General features: G+C 36.4%; 1 protein-coding gene across 1 annotated transcript in view; it reads left to right on the forward strand.

Moving 5' to 3' along the window:
- LOC133519218 (cell adhesion molecule Dscam2) overlaps nucleotides 1-19,427 on the forward strand; it is a 245,798-nt gene that overhangs the window by 19,094 nt on the left and 207,277 nt on the right. The window contains exon 2 of the mRNA XM_061853212.1: nucleotides 264-435. Coding sequence (XP_061709196.1) covers nucleotides 264-435 — 172 coding nt within the window. The remainder of the gene's footprint in view (nucleotides 1-263; nucleotides 436-19,427) is intronic.

Raw genomic sequence — 19,427 nt, forward strand, 5'->3', positions numbered from 1 at the left:
CCTCGCTTCGCTCGTCGTCAGACCTCTATCTTTCGAATTTGGAAGTATATCGTTAAAAGCAGATTTAGCTAATAAAAGCGACTATTCTCTGAGCAATACAAAAAACTAGTTTTGACTAGAGAAATGCGTTTTCACTAAATACGGTTTAAATTAACTAATAACTTAGTGCATTTATAAAAAAAGTAAATTAGAAGTTGCTTCAAGCGTCTTAGTCGGTTAATAATTTAATAATGTAATGTTACCTCGTGCAATTTTGGTCGCAGGCGGCGAGGGCCAAGAGCACGGGCCCGTGTTCCTCATGGAGCCGCCGTCCCGGCTGGTCTTCGCCAACAGTACCGGGGCGCAGGTGTCGTGCGCGGCACATGGCTTCCCGCCGCCGCAGCTTGCGTGGCAGCTGCCGGACGGCGCGCCGCTCGACGACGTACCAGGCCTAAGGTGAGTGTTGTCAACCGGGGTTGCACGTGGCACACGTCTTTCCACCGCCAAGACTTGAAGTGCCAGCTACTGTTGGCAAGCATGGAAGGTTGACTGTGAACGTCAACAGCAGTGGGAGTTTTGCGTTTGCGTCGCCAATTTATTTTCTCAAACGCATCTTCCATACTGCTCCAAGGTAGTTCCAACTGCAATAATAACTTTTTCTAAATAAGACTTACTTAAGTTGGGGAGTGTATACATAGACTGTCTCACTTTCGAGTGCAAAATTGAAAAAGATGTGTTTGGTAAATAAAAATTGATCTTCGTAGTTTTCTGGGAAATTTTTACGGGTGCCTCAGGATTAAGCCTTTCAAAATCCTAGTCTTAATTGTAGTAGTTAGGGGAATAGATCAAGATTTATTAATCATAAACAAAGTAAAAAAACAAAAACAACAAGAACTCAGACTCGGAATTTGAAGTACGATTTAGTAAGAGGCGTTTTTAATGCCGGATCTAAAAATATCCATTACCGACGTATGTTTCTTGGAATTTGTCTACATAAATCTATGAGCAGATGTTTAACTCTTAATACAGAAATTACAGTATTTAAGATTGTCAGAATATAAGTTATGCCCAGCTTTGAATAATTGAAGAGGTTCAATTCTATCGGCTCAACGGGCATGCATTGCAAGTCCTGGGCCACCAACAATGGCCAGGCATTACAATATATAAATATATGCATATTAAAAGCGTGGCAGTTTACTGGAAAAACTAATTTGGAATAAGTTTCTCAAAATTAAGTACGCGACTTACAAAGAAATATGAAGAAAGTCAACGTGAACCTAGAGTGACCTTGAATAACCCAAGCTGTATGAGCTAGCAAGGTTGAAATCTAGCCATTCACAGCGTAAAAGACAAGATAAAGCTCTCCGTACGCACTGTGTACACGGAACGTTTCTGCTTTATGAGTCGTTATTATTAACCAGGACTGAGGATTTGCTCGTCAAGAAGAAGCAAACCTAATAAATAGTTAAGCAGCATGATAAAGTCGGAAATAATATTGAAACATCATGGTAAAGAATATAATACCGTCTTATACCCTTATGGTTTCAAAAATTCACTTTGGTGACCCATCTCTTCTTATCACCTGAGTTAAGTCCGTTCTAAACATTTCATGATTTTATCCATCATCATTACACACTTGCAGCCAGTGTTGGCCGAACGTTAATTTCAATTAACCATTAACTATTATAAATTTAACCGTAAACCGTAATGGACGGTTACCGTTTATGGTTCAATTTGTAATAGTTAATGGCCAATAATGGTTAATTGCATTCGCAACGCTCCAAAAGTATTTACAATCCTGGAATTATTTTCCAAATCGTAGAACATAGTTCGCGTTCTAAAGTAAAAATGAATGTCGATATTTCGTTAGGTCTTAGGTTTAATAGGTATCTGCCACTCTATCGCAAGAACACGGAAGCATGATAGACAGACAGATAACAAAAGCAAGGACCATTTTTGAGCTACTAGAAAATACTTTTGTCGAGTAATCTGATTCGTTACTTTTAATATACGTTCGAATGAAATTGTGCTGTTAGTTTTCCATTTCACACTTCTATAAAATATCTATGAAATATAAAACAAAGGTAGTTAAGTTAATTCTAAAAACAAAGACAAATATATCCAGCCGATACTTCCGCAAACACCGAGGTTCTTGAATAAGTAATCCGAAAATCGAATTGACATTCACCGAGCTTTGAAAAACACCCCCCGTCATACATTTATAAATTTCTGGGCTCAGGTGCTGAGAACTCTATATTAAGGAGATAGGCTACGTGCTTCTCGGCTGACATATTGCGCTTGATACAGAATTTGGTTATACGCTACTGAATTCCAAGTTTTACTCGCAAATTTACGTGGTATTTACCTGGAATTTTGAAACATAAGTGGATGATGAGAGTACAAATTATATTCCTTTGTTGCTGGTATATGGTTAGAGTATCATCAACAATTCGTACGTCTAAAATTGTATGTTGTCGATCTCTAGCGAAATCGAACGCAGGTTCCAATCCATCAATCATACATATTCAAACTCAGATCCGAGATCGGAATCTCTTTACCATACATTTTCACTGCTTGACTGCTTATAATTCAAACATGAACTCAGTGGTGACGATAAGTTCCGGTATCATTAAAAGCAACCATTCATTACTTATTTATTACCCAATTATGTACTACATACATATACTTTAAAAACAAAATACGGTACGTCGAATAGTGCACACTATAAACACTATAAAGAAACATTAACAACAAAGGAAATACTAGAAGAAGTTGGAGGCCTTTGCCGCCAGGCACACTGAACTTAGAGATTTCATGTAAATATTAAAAACTAATCCACTATAATAGTTTAATAACAAACATGTTCAGAAGAACGGCTATATAAATAAATGAGTAAACAACATTAACAATTTTTAGAACTTTTAAGGTTTTTCTGATATTCCTTTTTGTTTAAAAGTGTGAGTTTTAAGACAAAGAATTCATCTATTCGCACCAGTGATCACTTTCTTTTAAAACTTACTAGCAATACAGGCAAGTCTTAAGTTCTTCTGAGACAAAACTACCTGAAAATTATGCTATAAAAACTTAGAAATGTCTACTTCAAACATCTGCTTATGCATTCCATCTTCAAATCCTCCAGCTACGCCCAGGATTGAAACTTACAAATTGTAAAAAGTTATCAAACAGGGGCGTATAAACGATGAGCGCATGGAATATGGATCAGGTGCTTTGAATAGAGTATCGGGAGTTGCAAGCAATTATAGAGCCTTAGTCTGGTGATCTAGTACTAGTGTTGTGATAGAATTCTCTGTGCTCATGAAATACTTAAAATCACAGTGTAGCCTTACAAACTGTAGCCACATATATCAAATAAGGCCATACACCTAAACTATGTGCGTATAATTTGCATAAAATGTAATGTAACACACATGATACATCTTGTATTCGTTTATCGATGTTTCTGGCAAGTAGACAATACTAATCGCTTCCTTCTAATATTTCAAGATATATAAAGGCTAGCTTCGACTTAAAATACGTGAGTGACCCGTTGTAACATATTTAATAAAGGCTAGCTTACTTATTGATAAAAATAATGAATTGAATGGCCGAATTGAGATGACGATTTCGCTTCTTTCTTATTATTTTAATAAACTCTTCTTGAATATTGTATTATATAACTACATTATGAATACGAACCTCGAAGTATTTGTGTAGATAGTATTGCACATAAAATCTTAGTGTATAAACGATACCTTGTAAGTATGAAGAGAAGTCGAGTAAGTAAGGAGGTACAGTGAAGACTGATATTTATTATTTAGTACATTTTAATGAATTGTAAGCAGACTAAGTCGCGGGCAGATGATAGTTCTAAATATTTAATAATTGTACCTAACGTCGAATTATTAAATAATTATTATAATTATGTTTATATGCGTAGGTTGCATGAAATATGCTGCCCCGCCACGCAAGCGTGGTGGTGTGCCACGTAAATATAGACATCGACATAGGAAGAAACCGGTTTTTATTGTTCTAAACCGGTTAGTTTGTCAAGACAAACTCTGTATAAAGTAGGTATAACAGTGTGCTCATAAACCGAATCTTGCACAATAACCTAACAAAGGAGCGATTCCAAACTTAAAAAATCTCCTCTCGTACAGATGTAGTGAATAATCCTTTACCGTCGTATTTTCACGGAAACGCACGAACGGGCTATTTCAATCAGACTCAGTACAAAAAGTACTGAGGTTGACTGAAGTAGGGTGACAAATATGAACGTTTTTGAGAAAATACGATGCCAAAGGATTGTTCACTACATCTGTCTCTCACTTAAGAGCGCTATTACGTTTCGGCGTTGAGCGATTTTAAGTAATTTACGCGCTGCCGCCGGCTGTGCGAGCTCTACTGAGCTCGGCATACTTGCCGGTCCCTTCTATCTCATTTTCTCTCTCGCTCGGACTATAAATATGGATAAAACAATCTTGATCCTTCGTGACGCATATTGACAACAACCATAAAATAACTATATGCAATCAAATTTTAAAGTCCTAATAAATGTTATTTTGTAAGAAAATACTAAATCCAGTGCAAATGTTGGACACATTTGCACTGGATTTAGTATTCTTTATTATAATGTATAATAATAACAAAAGAATTATTTTTAGAACAAAGAAATTATACTCACTTGTTTACATGTTTCGTCATTGCATTAGGAATAGGTTGTGTAGTGAAACTATATCTATTATTATGATACAACCCCTTTGTTCAATTAATTTGTATCAAACCCGTGCCCACCTTCCTCATCGCTTCCACATCATTGTCAGTTCTTACCATTTAATATTATTCATATTAATTTATTCTAACAATTTTAATTTAGTACCTATAGAATGTCACGTAATTAAAATTTCAATAGCACATTACGTACATTCTTACTTGTATAACAAAAGTAGTCAAGTTGCGAATAACTTTTTCACACGTGTATTGTACAGTCAGCATCAATAGTAGCGGATGAAACAACGCGCCAAAAGTATCTGATATTCTGGATAACTTTACCAAATATAGATTAATCTCTAAAATTTACATTTAAAGGTACCTATATCATCTACCGTCTTAATTGTTCTACATATAGAACCATCACATTTTGTTGAGCTGTTACAGAATGGTAGATACTTTTGAAACCTTGTTTGATCTGCTACTTTTGATGCTGACTGTACAACGTTTTACAGTATATATGGCTCTATATATTTTCGATAAACTCACGCTACTTTACCGCCCTAGTGCGGTAACTAGCACTATACGTGCGTATGTCGAAAATTTCAAGGGCCATATGTACTGTAAAACGTTGTACAATATACGTGCGGAAAGGTTATTTGCAACTCTACAACTACAGATTGCATGAGTATAAAATGACTTCGATATGAAGTAGATTTTTCGTAGAAAATGACACTTGTTTCGAAGAGAAAAATGAAGTCATTTTACTTTGATTTTCTGTTTCTCAAACGCATGTAGGAAAAATATCGTATCGTATTCCTAAAGTACAGGGTATTAGTAATACAAAATATTCACCTTTAACAGAGTAAATTGCTCAAATTTTACAAATAAGAGCTCATAAATCAGTTTCGTAAACGACCATTGGAAAAATAATTATTACTTATTAAATTAGTCCTTTTTCTAATATTTAACATCGTATTCCTAAAGATAAGAAGACGCTTTTACTGGTATGAGTACAAGTACTCTTTGTGTCTAATATTATCAATTTTACATTAATTCGACGAAAAGTCGAACGAAGAAGTCACAAGAAAATTGTGAGAGCGCTCTTAACGCCTTTGTGTATCGCTTGTATTATATTGGTACTATTGAGATATTTAGTTAATAAACTACGGAACCCTAAAAACCAATTAAATATTTTTAAAACTCGAATGCCGCTCCAACATCGAACTAACAAATCACATATTTTTAAAACTCGAATGCCGCTCCAACATCGAACTAACCAATTACATATTTTTAAAACTCGAATGCCGCTCCAACATCGAACTGGTTTTCCAATGTAACCTCAGGATTGTTATGCATTGCCTTGGGGTAGTACGGATCAGCTGTTCAATTTGTATAGAGGCGGATATCGGTAACCATCAGCAATTATAAGACGTTGCACAATGTACGGGAAATTGGGAACGGAACCGAAGCCTTGCAAGCGTGTACCAATTAAAGCGTGAAGGTACGTTATACGCGAGAATGTTAGACTCCTGCGAAGGATATTTCCTTTCATTTTGTATGTAAGGTCTAGGATAAAATCCAAGTACACTAATATATAACTAAATAAAATTTTTGCGTGTGTTTCTGTTAAAATATTTTTTAAGGGTGGTTTTTATTCTTATTTTTAATGTGACCATAAGGTTTACCTATCTAGATTTAAAATAGGAATGCTGCTTATTCAGACTTTGGTAAACGACTAAGTATTTTCTAAAAGGAATGCTAACACCTTATGCCGCTTAGCTAGCTTAACACCTTATGCCGGGGTTTTAAGAGCTTAAATTGCATGATTTGGCTTCCAATAGCACCATGTCCGGGCCAACAACCAAATGGCACAGCACGTCCTGCCAAAGGTGCTTCAGTGAACGTTCAGAGCTGCCATTCACCGAAACACCTTACTCAATGATTCTCATCACTTACCTACCAGATTTGGCGAGTCGAATGGTAGTATTCAGTGTCACTTTGAGCTCTGTAGCTATACTAGCAGTCAAAGAGCGAGTTTATACTGGTTAGTCTGTGTTAAGGTCGCCTTCGTATGGTAAGCGATTATAACAAGACACTAGGACGTATCTAAACGTTCGGCGCCTGATTCCGTGCACGTGTTCTGCGTGCCAAGTGAGACTTTGCAAGCGGAGTTTTTCCAGTTTAGTGTGAGGTAGTTCCAATATTTTGTTCCTATATTTTACTAGAACGGCTGATTGCGTTTACTAGTATAAGGTAAGAGAACGAGCATGACTTGCAATATTTTAAGTTTAGCTTCAATCTTTTAAAGGTTCATCATATTACTGTATCAATGAAAAGACGCTCGCTACTGGATAAATGCCTCCAAAAAGGTTCTCCCCAAGGACAGGTTCGTGCGCTACCCTTACCTAACCAAGGACTGGATACCGGCAAAATTTTCAAACAGCTGTCATATATTTGACATAAAAGTTAGTTTCATTGCAAAACTATTATAAAGTTTTATAAACTAACAGCGGAGGAGATAAAAAAATCGCAGTTAACCGGACACGTTCACGTTAAAAGGTCATTCAAACACAATGTTAGATCATTAGACCACACTATTTATATTTTTTTGCATACCATTTTTTAGACGAATTTGTCGTAGAAATGAATGAATTTAAATACTTTCCGGTCCGAGCTACACGATAAGCCAAACCCGAATAAGTACTGCTTGGGCAAAATGGCGAAAAGTAACCGGTGTCATCTGCGACCCCAGGATACCGGTGAAACTAAAGGGCTATGTGTTTTCGCCCAGTCCTACTATATTGAAGCGAGACCTGGCCTGTCCTCGGAAGACATGTCCAGCAGCTTCACGTCACCGAGATGAAGGTGTTGTGATGGATGTGTGGCGTTAAGCGATTATATCGCATACGTAACGAACACAACCGTGGCAGCCTCGGAATCCGTGACGTAGCGGATAAGCTGCAGGAAAGTCGCTCCGATGGTATGGCCATATAAGCTGCTGACTATGTTGGAAATAGATGGTTCGATCTCATTGTCCAATAATATCCAAGGCCCTAGATTACGCGGACGCGGTAGGCCTAAGAAGCGCTGGCTGGCAAAGTGGAGAAGATTGAGTAGGAAAGCGGATCCTGGCGCTAGGCCAGGAAAACGATAGGTTGAAGACGAACATTTTTTAGCTTAAACAATATTTGGAAACATAATAATGTCCTCATGGGTGATGTAAAAAGCAGTGTGTCACTGGTAGCAAAATTATTTTACCCTCATTACTCTTGGGATTCTATTGTCAAATCATTTGCATCGTTCAAAATAAAATATTGGATTTTTTTGTAAATTTTCCTCGCAATCGAAGTAAAAAGCAGAGTATAACTCAGGCATAAATGTCCATTTCTATCCTCGACTATATTATTCCTCGCTGCGCTCGGACCAATAAATTGCCTCGGTTAATAATGGATCACTATTTGGCGACACAAATTTCTGTTGCATCACCTGTTCCGGTATGAAATTCGGCAGATTCGCAAGGAACCGCCAAAAGACCAGTTACCAGAAGTCCGCGTTCGCGATGGTTCCCAGCAGCAGCCGCGGCATGCGCACCACAAACGAGCTGAAGTGTACGTAAGTGAACTTATACCTTGGCGGAAACATGTAGGCGTGGTAGCCCGCAGATCAGAGGCAATATCTGGCTCCGCAGTGCCACACTGGCATGCAAGGCGCCTTGCGCGGCTTCCTCTCCTTCGACACCTGTGTAAATCCTTTCTCGGTGCGGGGTAGCTTCTTATCACGAGAAACACATTCAAGCGCCCTCGAAGGTGCTTTTGTCTGTTTTGCAGCAGCAGCGTAATCGCGAATTATAGCTTTTCATTTACTCAGGAACATATTTTTACTAAAAAGTCGCTTACTCTTGATTCTATCTTTTCGCAAATTATTCATTTTTATTGAATAAGCTCAAGTTGATCACGTCTGGATCCTGCGTCCCGAGGCTGTGTTAGCAGTACATTGCTTTACTTTATTATACTTCTTTAGAATGAAATATAACCGTTGCGCGATTTTAATTAGTTCTATCATGACGTTGCATTTTCAGAAATTGTAATTTTAATATTCAAGAGTATTTTGTACCAGAAAATGACTCCTGAATTTTATTTGCCTGGGGCGTAGCACCAACTACCATAACTTGTCGTGCCTTGTTGGATTTATAATTAACTACCTTCTCGGCCCAATTCGAAGAATGAGATACGATAACGATAAGTTCTGGTTTACATAAGTTCTCATTTAGATATCGTTTGTATGTCGTATAAATGACAGAAGGAGCTCGATTCGGGCAACCAATGTCACTTTGGCGTTAGAATTATCGTAGATAGATCTTATTTAGTAATTATTATATAGTATTAAAATCTCTCCTCCTCCTCTCAATTCTCCCCAATCCTCTGTCTTCATGTATTATGTATGTCTCTCTGTAAATCTTACTTTGAGGTTGTGGAATAAAGAGGATTTGTATTGTATTGGAAAATAATACAGAGGAAAAACAAACAATCATTTTTTTGTGCTTTCAGATATGTTAACTAATAAAAAATCATTAAACCGTTTTGACGTTACACCGTAGTTGATTCGACTAGTTAGCTATCTTAAAACCTACCCATACCCTTTAGTCTATTAAAATAATTATTTGAATTCTAGTACTGAATTGAAAACTCCATTTCAAATCATAGTTTCGTATAGAATTGCGTTAGCGGAAAGCTAAATAAAGAACGATCGATAGCCGGGCGCGTCTCTTTGGGAATTCTCCCATTAATGATCGCTTTAAAAACTCTGTTTAAACATTTTGTGAAATATTTCATAGAGAAAATAAAGTTTAATAGAAAAAGAGAAGAATTTTTTGTTTTTATTATTGTATCTACCATCCATATCCTTCTGCAATCACTACACGTTTGGTTCGTTGTAATAGATTTTCAAATACAACTACACAATACTTTTCGTTAAGTGGAGTTTTTTAAGCGAAGTTTTTTTTAATATCACGTCGATGGCAAAAATGCACACGGCCCGCCTCATGGTAAGCAGTTCCCGTAGCCTATGGATGCCTGCAACTCCAGAGATGTCACATGTGCGTTGCCAACCCTTTAAAACCCGTACACTCCTTCTTTGAAGAGCCCCATACTGTAGCCCCTCGGGAAAACCTCGGCAAGGAGCTCCTTCCCCAGCCGTACGCGACCATTTAGGTTCTAAGGTGTGAGGATGAAAACCTGCCGACGGCGAGCGGTGTGGTGATAGAAAGCGGCCGTTCGCATCATGTCAAACAATTTTTCAGATCACAGCAGTACAAGCGGTAGAAAACACACAAGGATACAAAATGTTTCCTAAACTTGAAGGTTCAATACTGCTTGTGAGTTTAGGATCGTCGACGATTTTGGACTGGGTCGAAGGGTCTAAGCTGGCATCCAGTTGTTCCTGCCCAAAGGTGACAGCAGTACTCCATATGGGGTCTGACTTGCGATACGTTTGGTTCGTTGTAATAGATTTTCAAATACAACTACTTTTCGTTAAGTGGAGTTTTTAAGCGAAGTTTTTTTAATATCACGTCGATGGCAAACAAGCACACGGCCCGCCTCATGGCAAGCAGTCCCCGTAGCCTATGGATGCCTGCAACTCCAGAGATGTCACATGCGCGTTGCCAACCCTTTAAAAACCGTACACTCCTTTTTTGAAGAGCCCCATACTGTAGCCCCTCGGGAAACCTCGGCAAGGAGCCCCTTCCCCAGCCGTAGCGTCCGCAGGAGGAAATTTCTCTTAAACCGCACAGTACGCGACCATTTAGGTTCTAGGGTGTGAATTTTTCAGATCATAGCGGTAGAAAACACACAAGGATACAAAATCTTTCCTAAACTTAAAGGTTCAATACCGCTTGTGAGTTTAGGATCGTCGACGTCCAGTTGTTCCTGCCCAAAGGTGACAGCAGTACTCCATATGGGGTCTGACTTGCGATTTATATAGTAACAGTCTTTGCCCCGGAGTAAAGAATCGCCTCCTTTTATTGAGCTCGCCGAGTTTTTTTAGATGCTAGCGCAGCATTACTTTCCAGGTGGTTACGGAATCGGACGTCACTGGAGATGTCGACACCGAGGATCCCAATACTTCCTGTTAAGGGTTGTGCCTTAGAACAGTTGGAACTGTGAGACTACAGTAAATTCGACTTTCTAAGTTAATAATGATTTGTTTTTGGGAAGTAAAACAATTCCCATATAATTCGATTCTTGCAATTTTTTTTAATTCACTTGCGGCTATATTACAAGCAAGTAAATAGATACAAACTACGAAGTACGTTACTAACCCATAAACTTGTACCTCATAGGGACCTGCCTAGTTGCCTAACTGTCCGAAGTTGAATTAAACTGTTTTAGCCTACATGAAAGGATTAAACCAAACTATTCAGTTAGTTTCATTTATCAGATTACTTACTCAGAACCTTAGTCATAATCCTTATTAAACCCCTGTTTATTTTAAACTGAATTAATTTTAATCTTGGCCTCGATAGGCCGTAGCAAGCTTTGATTGGATTTCAATTAAGCCCTTAGCAAAGGAAATCGTTTGATAATTAGCTGTCAGAAACACGTTTTGTGAGTAGCCGAGGCCCCTGTTGTTGATATGCCTTCAAATTAAATAATTGGACCAGTGACACAATAATAGGTAAATGCTCAATTTTACAACATTGAGTTAAATTAATAGCAATATCTGGGAGACCGAGCTTTGGAATGCGCGTGTTACCAAAGATGACAACTAGCTAGATCGATTTTTCACCCCCGAAAACTCCCATATAGCAAATTTCACCGTAATCGTTACAGCCGTTTCCGAGATCCCCGGAAGAATAGAAATAAGAATAATCTTGAATTTTATTGCTCGTTTAAAGGTATAAGATAAGTTACTTACAAATATATGTTTTGATAAACAAATATTTGTAAGTAACTTATCTTATACCACCTAAAATGAATCATTAATTCCGTGGTGATTAATAAAGAGGCAAAGTTCTTGTTTAACGCCCGTGCCAATAGTGATAGGCACCTGAGCAAGCTAATGATTCCAAAATCCCGCTACGCTCGTGGTTCGAAAAGTGGAATCTTGAGCGTTAAACAAACTTTACTCGCGATGGAAACTATGGAATACTAGCTGTAAAACATTACAAATCAAATTCAAATGCACACATATTAAGCATGTATTATTTTAAATCATCAATTAAATGTCAATTCTTCCAGCCAACACGAGGAAAGAACTCAAAATTTACTTTTCCACTATTGTGTATAATATGCAATTTTCTCATTAGATATGTAAGTATAAGTAGAGCGTTTATGAGCGGTGTGATGAAATATAATATTATTACGTATAGTTTCACTTTTTTCCGTTACAAAATACGTTAGGTATAACCAGAAAAATTACCTATAATACATACAAATAAAATTTTATGAAATAGTGATAATCCTTTCGCAAATATTTCAGGTCACCAGTATCGACTCTTGCTTATTAAAGTTTCCAAACAACTTTCAGAATAGCTCGCTGCCCGGGCAGGCTTAACGGCCTAACACTACGCCTCGCAAAGCCTGAATTACGACCTATTGTCCTGGAAATAGGAGTTATTTATGAATAGCGTATAGTCCGTCGTTAACCTCGCAAATATTCTATTTTAAAATTGCGACCGAAAATATTACTTCATTTTTTATCGTTTTTAATTGTGGACGTATGGCACTATGATGCTTCACAGATAAAAATTGAATTATGCTATGTTTTCAGAACTTTTATCACAGCTTTTGGCGTACATTCATTTTTGCGGCTTGCTTTTTTTTACTAAATTGATTTTATTTCTCTAAATAATCTTGATAAGCTTTGTGTATAGAAACATTCCTGTGGAACATGCAAATTGCTGTCGACCCAGCCGTTGGGCCTAATTCGAACTTTACGATAGGTTAAAATTTTGATAAAGAAATGATATGGATCGGATATGTCAGTGTTAAAAGTGACGTTTTTGTTTGAATTTTTGACGTATCTTATAGGGACCGTGCGCGTTGGAGGGTCTACCATCTTGTGGCCTGAATCGGAACCATAAACATGCACATTTACACGTCCCGTGTTTTCTTGTGCATGTTTATGGTAGTAGGTTCTGCCATCTTTTGGGCTACATGGGAACAATAAACATCACATATACGCCTCGCGTCAAAAATCTGACGCCTCCTGTGCTACCTCCAGTTCATGCACGCTCCCTATAGTTCGGGTCGGGCCGGTTGACCACATCGTATAAGAACGACATAAAAGACAGTAGCTAAAAGATCAGAAACATGTCTTATATTGCATATATGAGTCTTGTCGCAAGCTTAAAGATATTATTACTGAAATTTTTACGAAGTTGGATCTTTTGTTCGAAAACTACGAACGTTTTTGTCGTAATTTCTGCATTACAGTCTCCATTATACTCTGTTTCCCGCTTCACTTGGTTAATGGTTTTTGTGTTTGAGCGTTTACGCTAATGGTGCGTAAATCTAAAGGAACAGTTGGTATATATAAGCTCGGGTTTTTATTTATTATAATTAAAAACATTGTACGGTTTGCCTTATGATAATTATTGTATGTATTATATTGCTACAAATAGAAATATCAATAGCCTTAGATACTTACATAGAGACGATAACGACGAAGGTTATAATAACCAAAAGAATTCAAACGTTTTTCCATTATAGCTTAGAACTGAACATGCATTTTTTTTCACCTGTAAATACCACGCATGGTTTTATCACGACTGTTTACCAAAAATCCTGTATTATACACTTCTAGAGCTATTAAAAACAATGAAATTTGCGTTTATGATCTCTCTAAAAAGGGCCTTGTGCTTCGAAACAAGAGATAACAGAGTATTTCAATTTAGGCTAATACCCAAATCGTCTGGGCGTTCATAATAAAACAGTAACAGGGGAGGAAAATGGGAGCAATAAGCCATGATATGATTAAACGCCAGTTAAGAAAAAAATGGAAGCCGTCAGTAGCAACTGAAGTAAAAGGAATATGGCGCTGAAATAAAAGATAAATATCAAAGTAAATTGTTTTAAGCGTTTGCTCTGGTCGGTACACGTTAGAACTAATCCAAATTCTAAAATACTTTAGTAGGTATTCGTTATTACGAGCTTTGTTGAATCTAATAAAAATATAAAAGTACAATTTAATAGTCCCAACAATTTTTAGGGATGAAGTCCTACACGATGTCAAATGACATTGGAACTATTTAATTCAGTATAAATTTGTGATTGCGTAAATAATTTAATTGCTTCTGTAACAGTATATTCTATGGTATCACCACCCATCGTATCTCCTGAATGCAGCTTTTCCATTTTCCAGTCAGTTAACCTTACGTTTAGTAAATTCAAAGCGGCCGTAATAGCGGCTATGAAGTCGCAAAAGTGGTCACGTTTTTTATCTCTTTCGCAACCATTAATTGTTCATAAACGTGATGTCTTCCCTTTTGCAAACTTTAATTATCTTTAAGTGTATTTTTGCTAGTCCTAGTATTTTTTTCGTTAAGTATTATCTTATTTTGGTTGTTCTCTATGTTACCACTTCATATTACTCCACCTCGACTCGATACCAGTGCAGTACTGAAGTACAGTGCAACATGAAAGAGTAGAAATTAAATAAAATGAAACTAAACAAGTTCCATACAAAATTGTTGCCACGTCTAAGCATTTTACGTCAAAAACGTGGCAGTTACGAAGTAAGTGGCGCCCTCATTTATTTTATACTATTTTATGTCGCATTGTAGGCTAACTAAAGCTGTGAATCATTTGAATGGACCGGTAATAAGAAGACTTCACTACCGTGAAATTAAAAGAGCGGAATATGTAATGTATATGAGCTCTTTTAATCCCAGACAGACAGACCTCAGATCTGGAAAGAGAGAGAGAGAGAGAAAGAGAGAAAGAGAGATCTTAGGTTAGACATCGAAGCATATCTCGTAGCTCATACCAAATAGACAGTTATTTGAATTAAGTGTGTTTATTAACTCACTTACAATTAGATATATTCACAAACACATACTTACTCTTATTTATTCACTTTACTCTTATTATTCGACTTCAAAGAACATCATACGAATGTTACATTGTTTATTGTAACTTTACCGTTTGCTACAAATAATAGTGATTGTTTTACTTTGTCTTTACTGTGGTTGAATTTCTCTTTGTGTACGACTATGAGGTCAAGTTTCTCGTAGTACAAAATATGATAACCGAATCATTTTACAATTAAATACACTGTATGTGTACTGGGTAGATATAATTAGATGCAATATTTTTCTATAGACTAACGCACCATAGTATCTGACTTATCTGACACACTTCTTTGTAAACGTCCTTATAGATCACACATGTTTGCAACAGATTTCGTGCTTTGAGCCTTTCATGAGTCTAAGCGAATGTCATGCAAACATACGCGCTCACTGTCGCCATATTCGCAAGATCTGTCCCTCACCGTGATAGAAACATATTGAATTATTAATGTTTTGTGGTGCTGATTGTACTTAATTCTACCACAGGATTGTCACGAAAGAAGAGGTAATCAAGCTAATGTTTCTTATTAGAACCTGCAAGTACTTGGACGAAAATTCTACAAACAAATATGATACAAATTCAATACGATTATCAATGTATGCCACTCAATTTGGTTGAAGTTAACTAGGTTTCGAACTTCGATTCAGAAAATGCTCATTCAAAACGTGTACATAGGCATTGAAGTTAAGACTACATATACAGGTAACAGATAACACAGGATATAACAAAAAGAGTAGGGATCTGTTTAAGTGCTTATTGGGAATCGTGTTCAGATTAGGAAAAAGTGGACGAAAAAATTTTTATGAGGAGGGTTGGCTTGGCCGACTTGGACGACCTGCCCCATAGAAAAAAAGCCCGCGTCAAAAGGTAGATACTCGAAAAAAGAAAAATAAGATATATTAAAGTATTTAGTGCCTAAAATATACAAGGAACTCCGAAACAGCCTTAGAGTTTGTTTCAGTTGGAGGTTTCGTAACTCACGAACCTGCACGTTTTGTAATGCTCCCCGCGGACTTCGCACCGACGAAGCAATTTGGATAAAAAAGGAATCTTCGATTGTTGGTAGAGATAACACAAACGTTATGGTAAAGAGATTAGGATAGGTGCGGTGCGCCTTTGTTGGAACTTTACAAAGCTGTTTTATACGTAGAAAGCAAAATATTTTTACACGTACTTTAGAAAGCAAAACAAAATTCTTGAATTTTGGACAAGTGTTTTTTGTTTTTGGTTTGTCTTGTGTGTTGTAACTGTATTTTTTCTACGTCGATCATTTTATGCAATTTTTAATTGTTATTGCACACTTTTATTTAGCTTCACTTTGTATACACGTTGTTTTTATTCAATTCCGTCAAATTCGGGGTATGGCTAAGTACATTTTAGAAAAACTAAACGGCATAGTTAATTCAATATATATTACATATTATTATATGTAAGTAATTTTATGCTGTTATATATAGTGTGTTGTTGTGACATAGGCATTATATGTAACACAACCAAACAATTGAAAACTATGACATACCATTGTCATTTCGAACTTCGATCGTCCGAGATAGTACTTGCGTTTAGTAGCAATAATTATTGATTAGAATAAAGACATAAGGAATATACAAACTCGTTTTACTAAACACTAAGCAATAATTGGTGGATTTAAATATAATGCCCATGTTACAACAACGCTCACGATAACTTTTTTTTTAATAAATTTTCTTTAATGTAGGTCCTTACTTAGCCATACCCCGAAGTTAACGGGGTTAAAAAACACCGTGTACGAATAAAGTTTTTTTATTACGTAAAAAAATAACTTTGTCATACAGGTTGTTGAAACAGTATTAAAGTATTATTTAGTAGTTAGTACCTTCGTTTTACTTAATGACTGTTTTCCACTTACATTTATTTCTAAGCTTTGTGACTACGCTTGACGTCTCGCCACTTTGGTAGAGACAGTTCTATGCCAAGTTAAAAATAAAATAGGAAAATGTAGATTTTTAAGGAATACGTGTGTGTAAAAGGAAACTATAATTGGTGGAATATGAAGATATATATTTGTCTGAAGATTAAGTACTGATACAATTTAGACCGTTTAGTAGGAAAGTCGAAAATAATGTGACCGCATCACGCACAGGAACAAAAGCTGTTTATATTATTCAAACGTTTAAACTTGTTCCACATGCGTTTATGCGGTCACCTATTAAACAAGATTATTTCAGTTTACGAAGAAATTCTAACAATTACTCCAGATATAAAACAACAGAAGTATGGAGACAGCAACATAGTAGTTACTAGTTACGTATACCTAATGCACACCAAGCTTTCACATCCCACAATGCTAAAGTACTTGTATAATGTCATTACAGTGCTGCTTTAAACCCGTCTCCGTTCCTGCCGTGAGCCTGACCGCCATTTTGCGAGCTGCGCATCCAAAATTAAAACATAATGTAATAACACTACAGTTTGCCAGGCAAATACGAGAAGAGAGAAAGAGAGATCTTAGGTTAGACAGCGAACCATATCTCGTAGCTCATACCAAATACACAGTTATTTGAATTAAGTGTGTTTATTAACTCACTTACAATTAGATATATTCACAAACACATACTTACTCTTATTTATTCACTTTACTCTTATTATTCGACTTCAAAGAACATCATACGAAAGTTACATTGTTTATTGTAACTTTACCGTTTGCTACAAATAATAGTGATTGTTTTACTTTGTCTTTACTGTGGTTGAATTTCTCTTTGTGTACGACTATGAGGTCAAGTTTCTCGTAGTACAAAATATGATAACCGAATCATTTTACAATTAAATACACTGTATGTGTACTGGGTAGATATAATTAGATGCAATATTTTTCTATAGACTAACGCACCATACGACGACAACAACGTACAAGGTGCAAAGTGCTAAAATGTTCGAACTACGTAAGCTGCAGCATAATGATCTAGAAGTCGAAACCTATCGCCTGGTATAAAAAATTTCTTAAAATGTCACTTAGTATAGATTTTTAAATGACGCATACAGTGCCATCTGAGTCAAAAATCTGTATACTAACACGAACACCATTCCAAGTGCCATATCGAATCGTACACGATGAATGCCATCTCAGTCACTCGCGCGCACGGAGCGCTATTTACCACATCGCACTCAGTTCGCGGCTGATCGGCTAGTCAAGGGTTGTGAACGCTTCGATCGTTTTCTAGAGAATATTAACATGTTGTTACGTTACTTTTGTCTTAATTTTGAGTTTTTGTTAAGAATTTTGTTGAATTCATTCGATCGATCAATTAACTACAAATATAAGTTTGTTAATCATGACGGAGAAACGTGCGAGATGGTTGGAATCATTAAAATCAGGAGCAACAAGATCGGGTACGGAATGCATCGAAACAGAACTAAATAAATCGACCACAATAAATGGAGGTATGTAATATTTATTTACGTTTTCTTTATATTTTTTCATTTATATGTCTAAAAAAGTATAAAGTGTTCTATGTGACACATATAACTACATACGTGTAAAGTATTATTTAAGAGAACTACGTATACAGGACCATCTGCCACTGAGAACTGTATACGTTACTATAATAGCTGTAGTTAAAAAAGTACGTAAATCTATGTGCTACTTAGAATTGTTTACGCCATTTAATCAGTCACGTAGAACTATTTACCTTTTAGAATTCCTTTTTGGGACACACGCATAATAGTATGACTTTTGCTATTTATATCTTATATCTGTAATTTCAAGTGCTAATTTAAACATTAAAAAGCGTAAGCGTAATATTATGTTATAATGCTATGCTATGTGTAATATAATAACTATCGCAGATTAAGGTTTTATACGGGCAGTTTTGTTGTATAGCTATTCCTTATTTTGATCACTGTTTTCTTTGCACCACTAGAGAGATAGAGCTTTACGTATTAATATATGCACATAATGTTAAAGCTTATGGTGCTTTTAATATGCATGGTATTTGACTTTCAGTGTCACCACTAAGGATGGACGAAGCATCATGCGAGGAATTATAAAGAGCACTGCCAACTGCGTTTGAGGAGCCAAAAGATACGCATTCCACTAATACAAGCATATCAAGTCAATTTGAGAATCAAATCTCCATACCATGTTTTGTTAATGACTCTGATTATAGTACAGCTGAAAGTATGTTTAAAAGTATCAACGAGTTGGAGAGCAGAGAACATTATAGAACAGATAGCATTCGGCTGTATTAGTGAGCCAGGTTGAAGATTGAAAATATAGACCCAAAGTCTGAAAATGCTGCAGATACATTACACCCATTGTCACCCCAGTTAGCAAATACAGTTCCAGACAGGCAAGACAACCAAAACTTTGATTGTATGAATACCAATAATTATGAAAATATTAGAGATCCTTCTTTGAATACCACTGCACCATTATCATCCGTTTTATTCGGTGAAATCACATACTCGCCCCAGTCAACGAATGCACTATCATATACATAGTAACAGTCCGTTGCCCCATGATTTTTCTGATCTTATGAATTCTATAATTACAAACCCTATGAGCATGCCCGAAAGTTGTGTTAATTTTGATAAGACGCCAATGTCTTTCGATTCAAGTGACACTAAAAATTATTATTTTAGAAAGCAAATATTAAAGAAAAAAAAAATTAAAAGAAAAGAAATAAATGT

This window comes from Cydia pomonella, chromosome 6 (assembly GCF_033807575.1).
Source record: "Cydia pomonella isolate Wapato2018A chromosome 6, ilCydPomo1, whole genome shotgun sequence".
Lineage (NCBI taxonomy): Eukaryota > Metazoa > Arthropoda > Insecta > Lepidoptera > Tortricidae > Cydia > Cydia pomonella.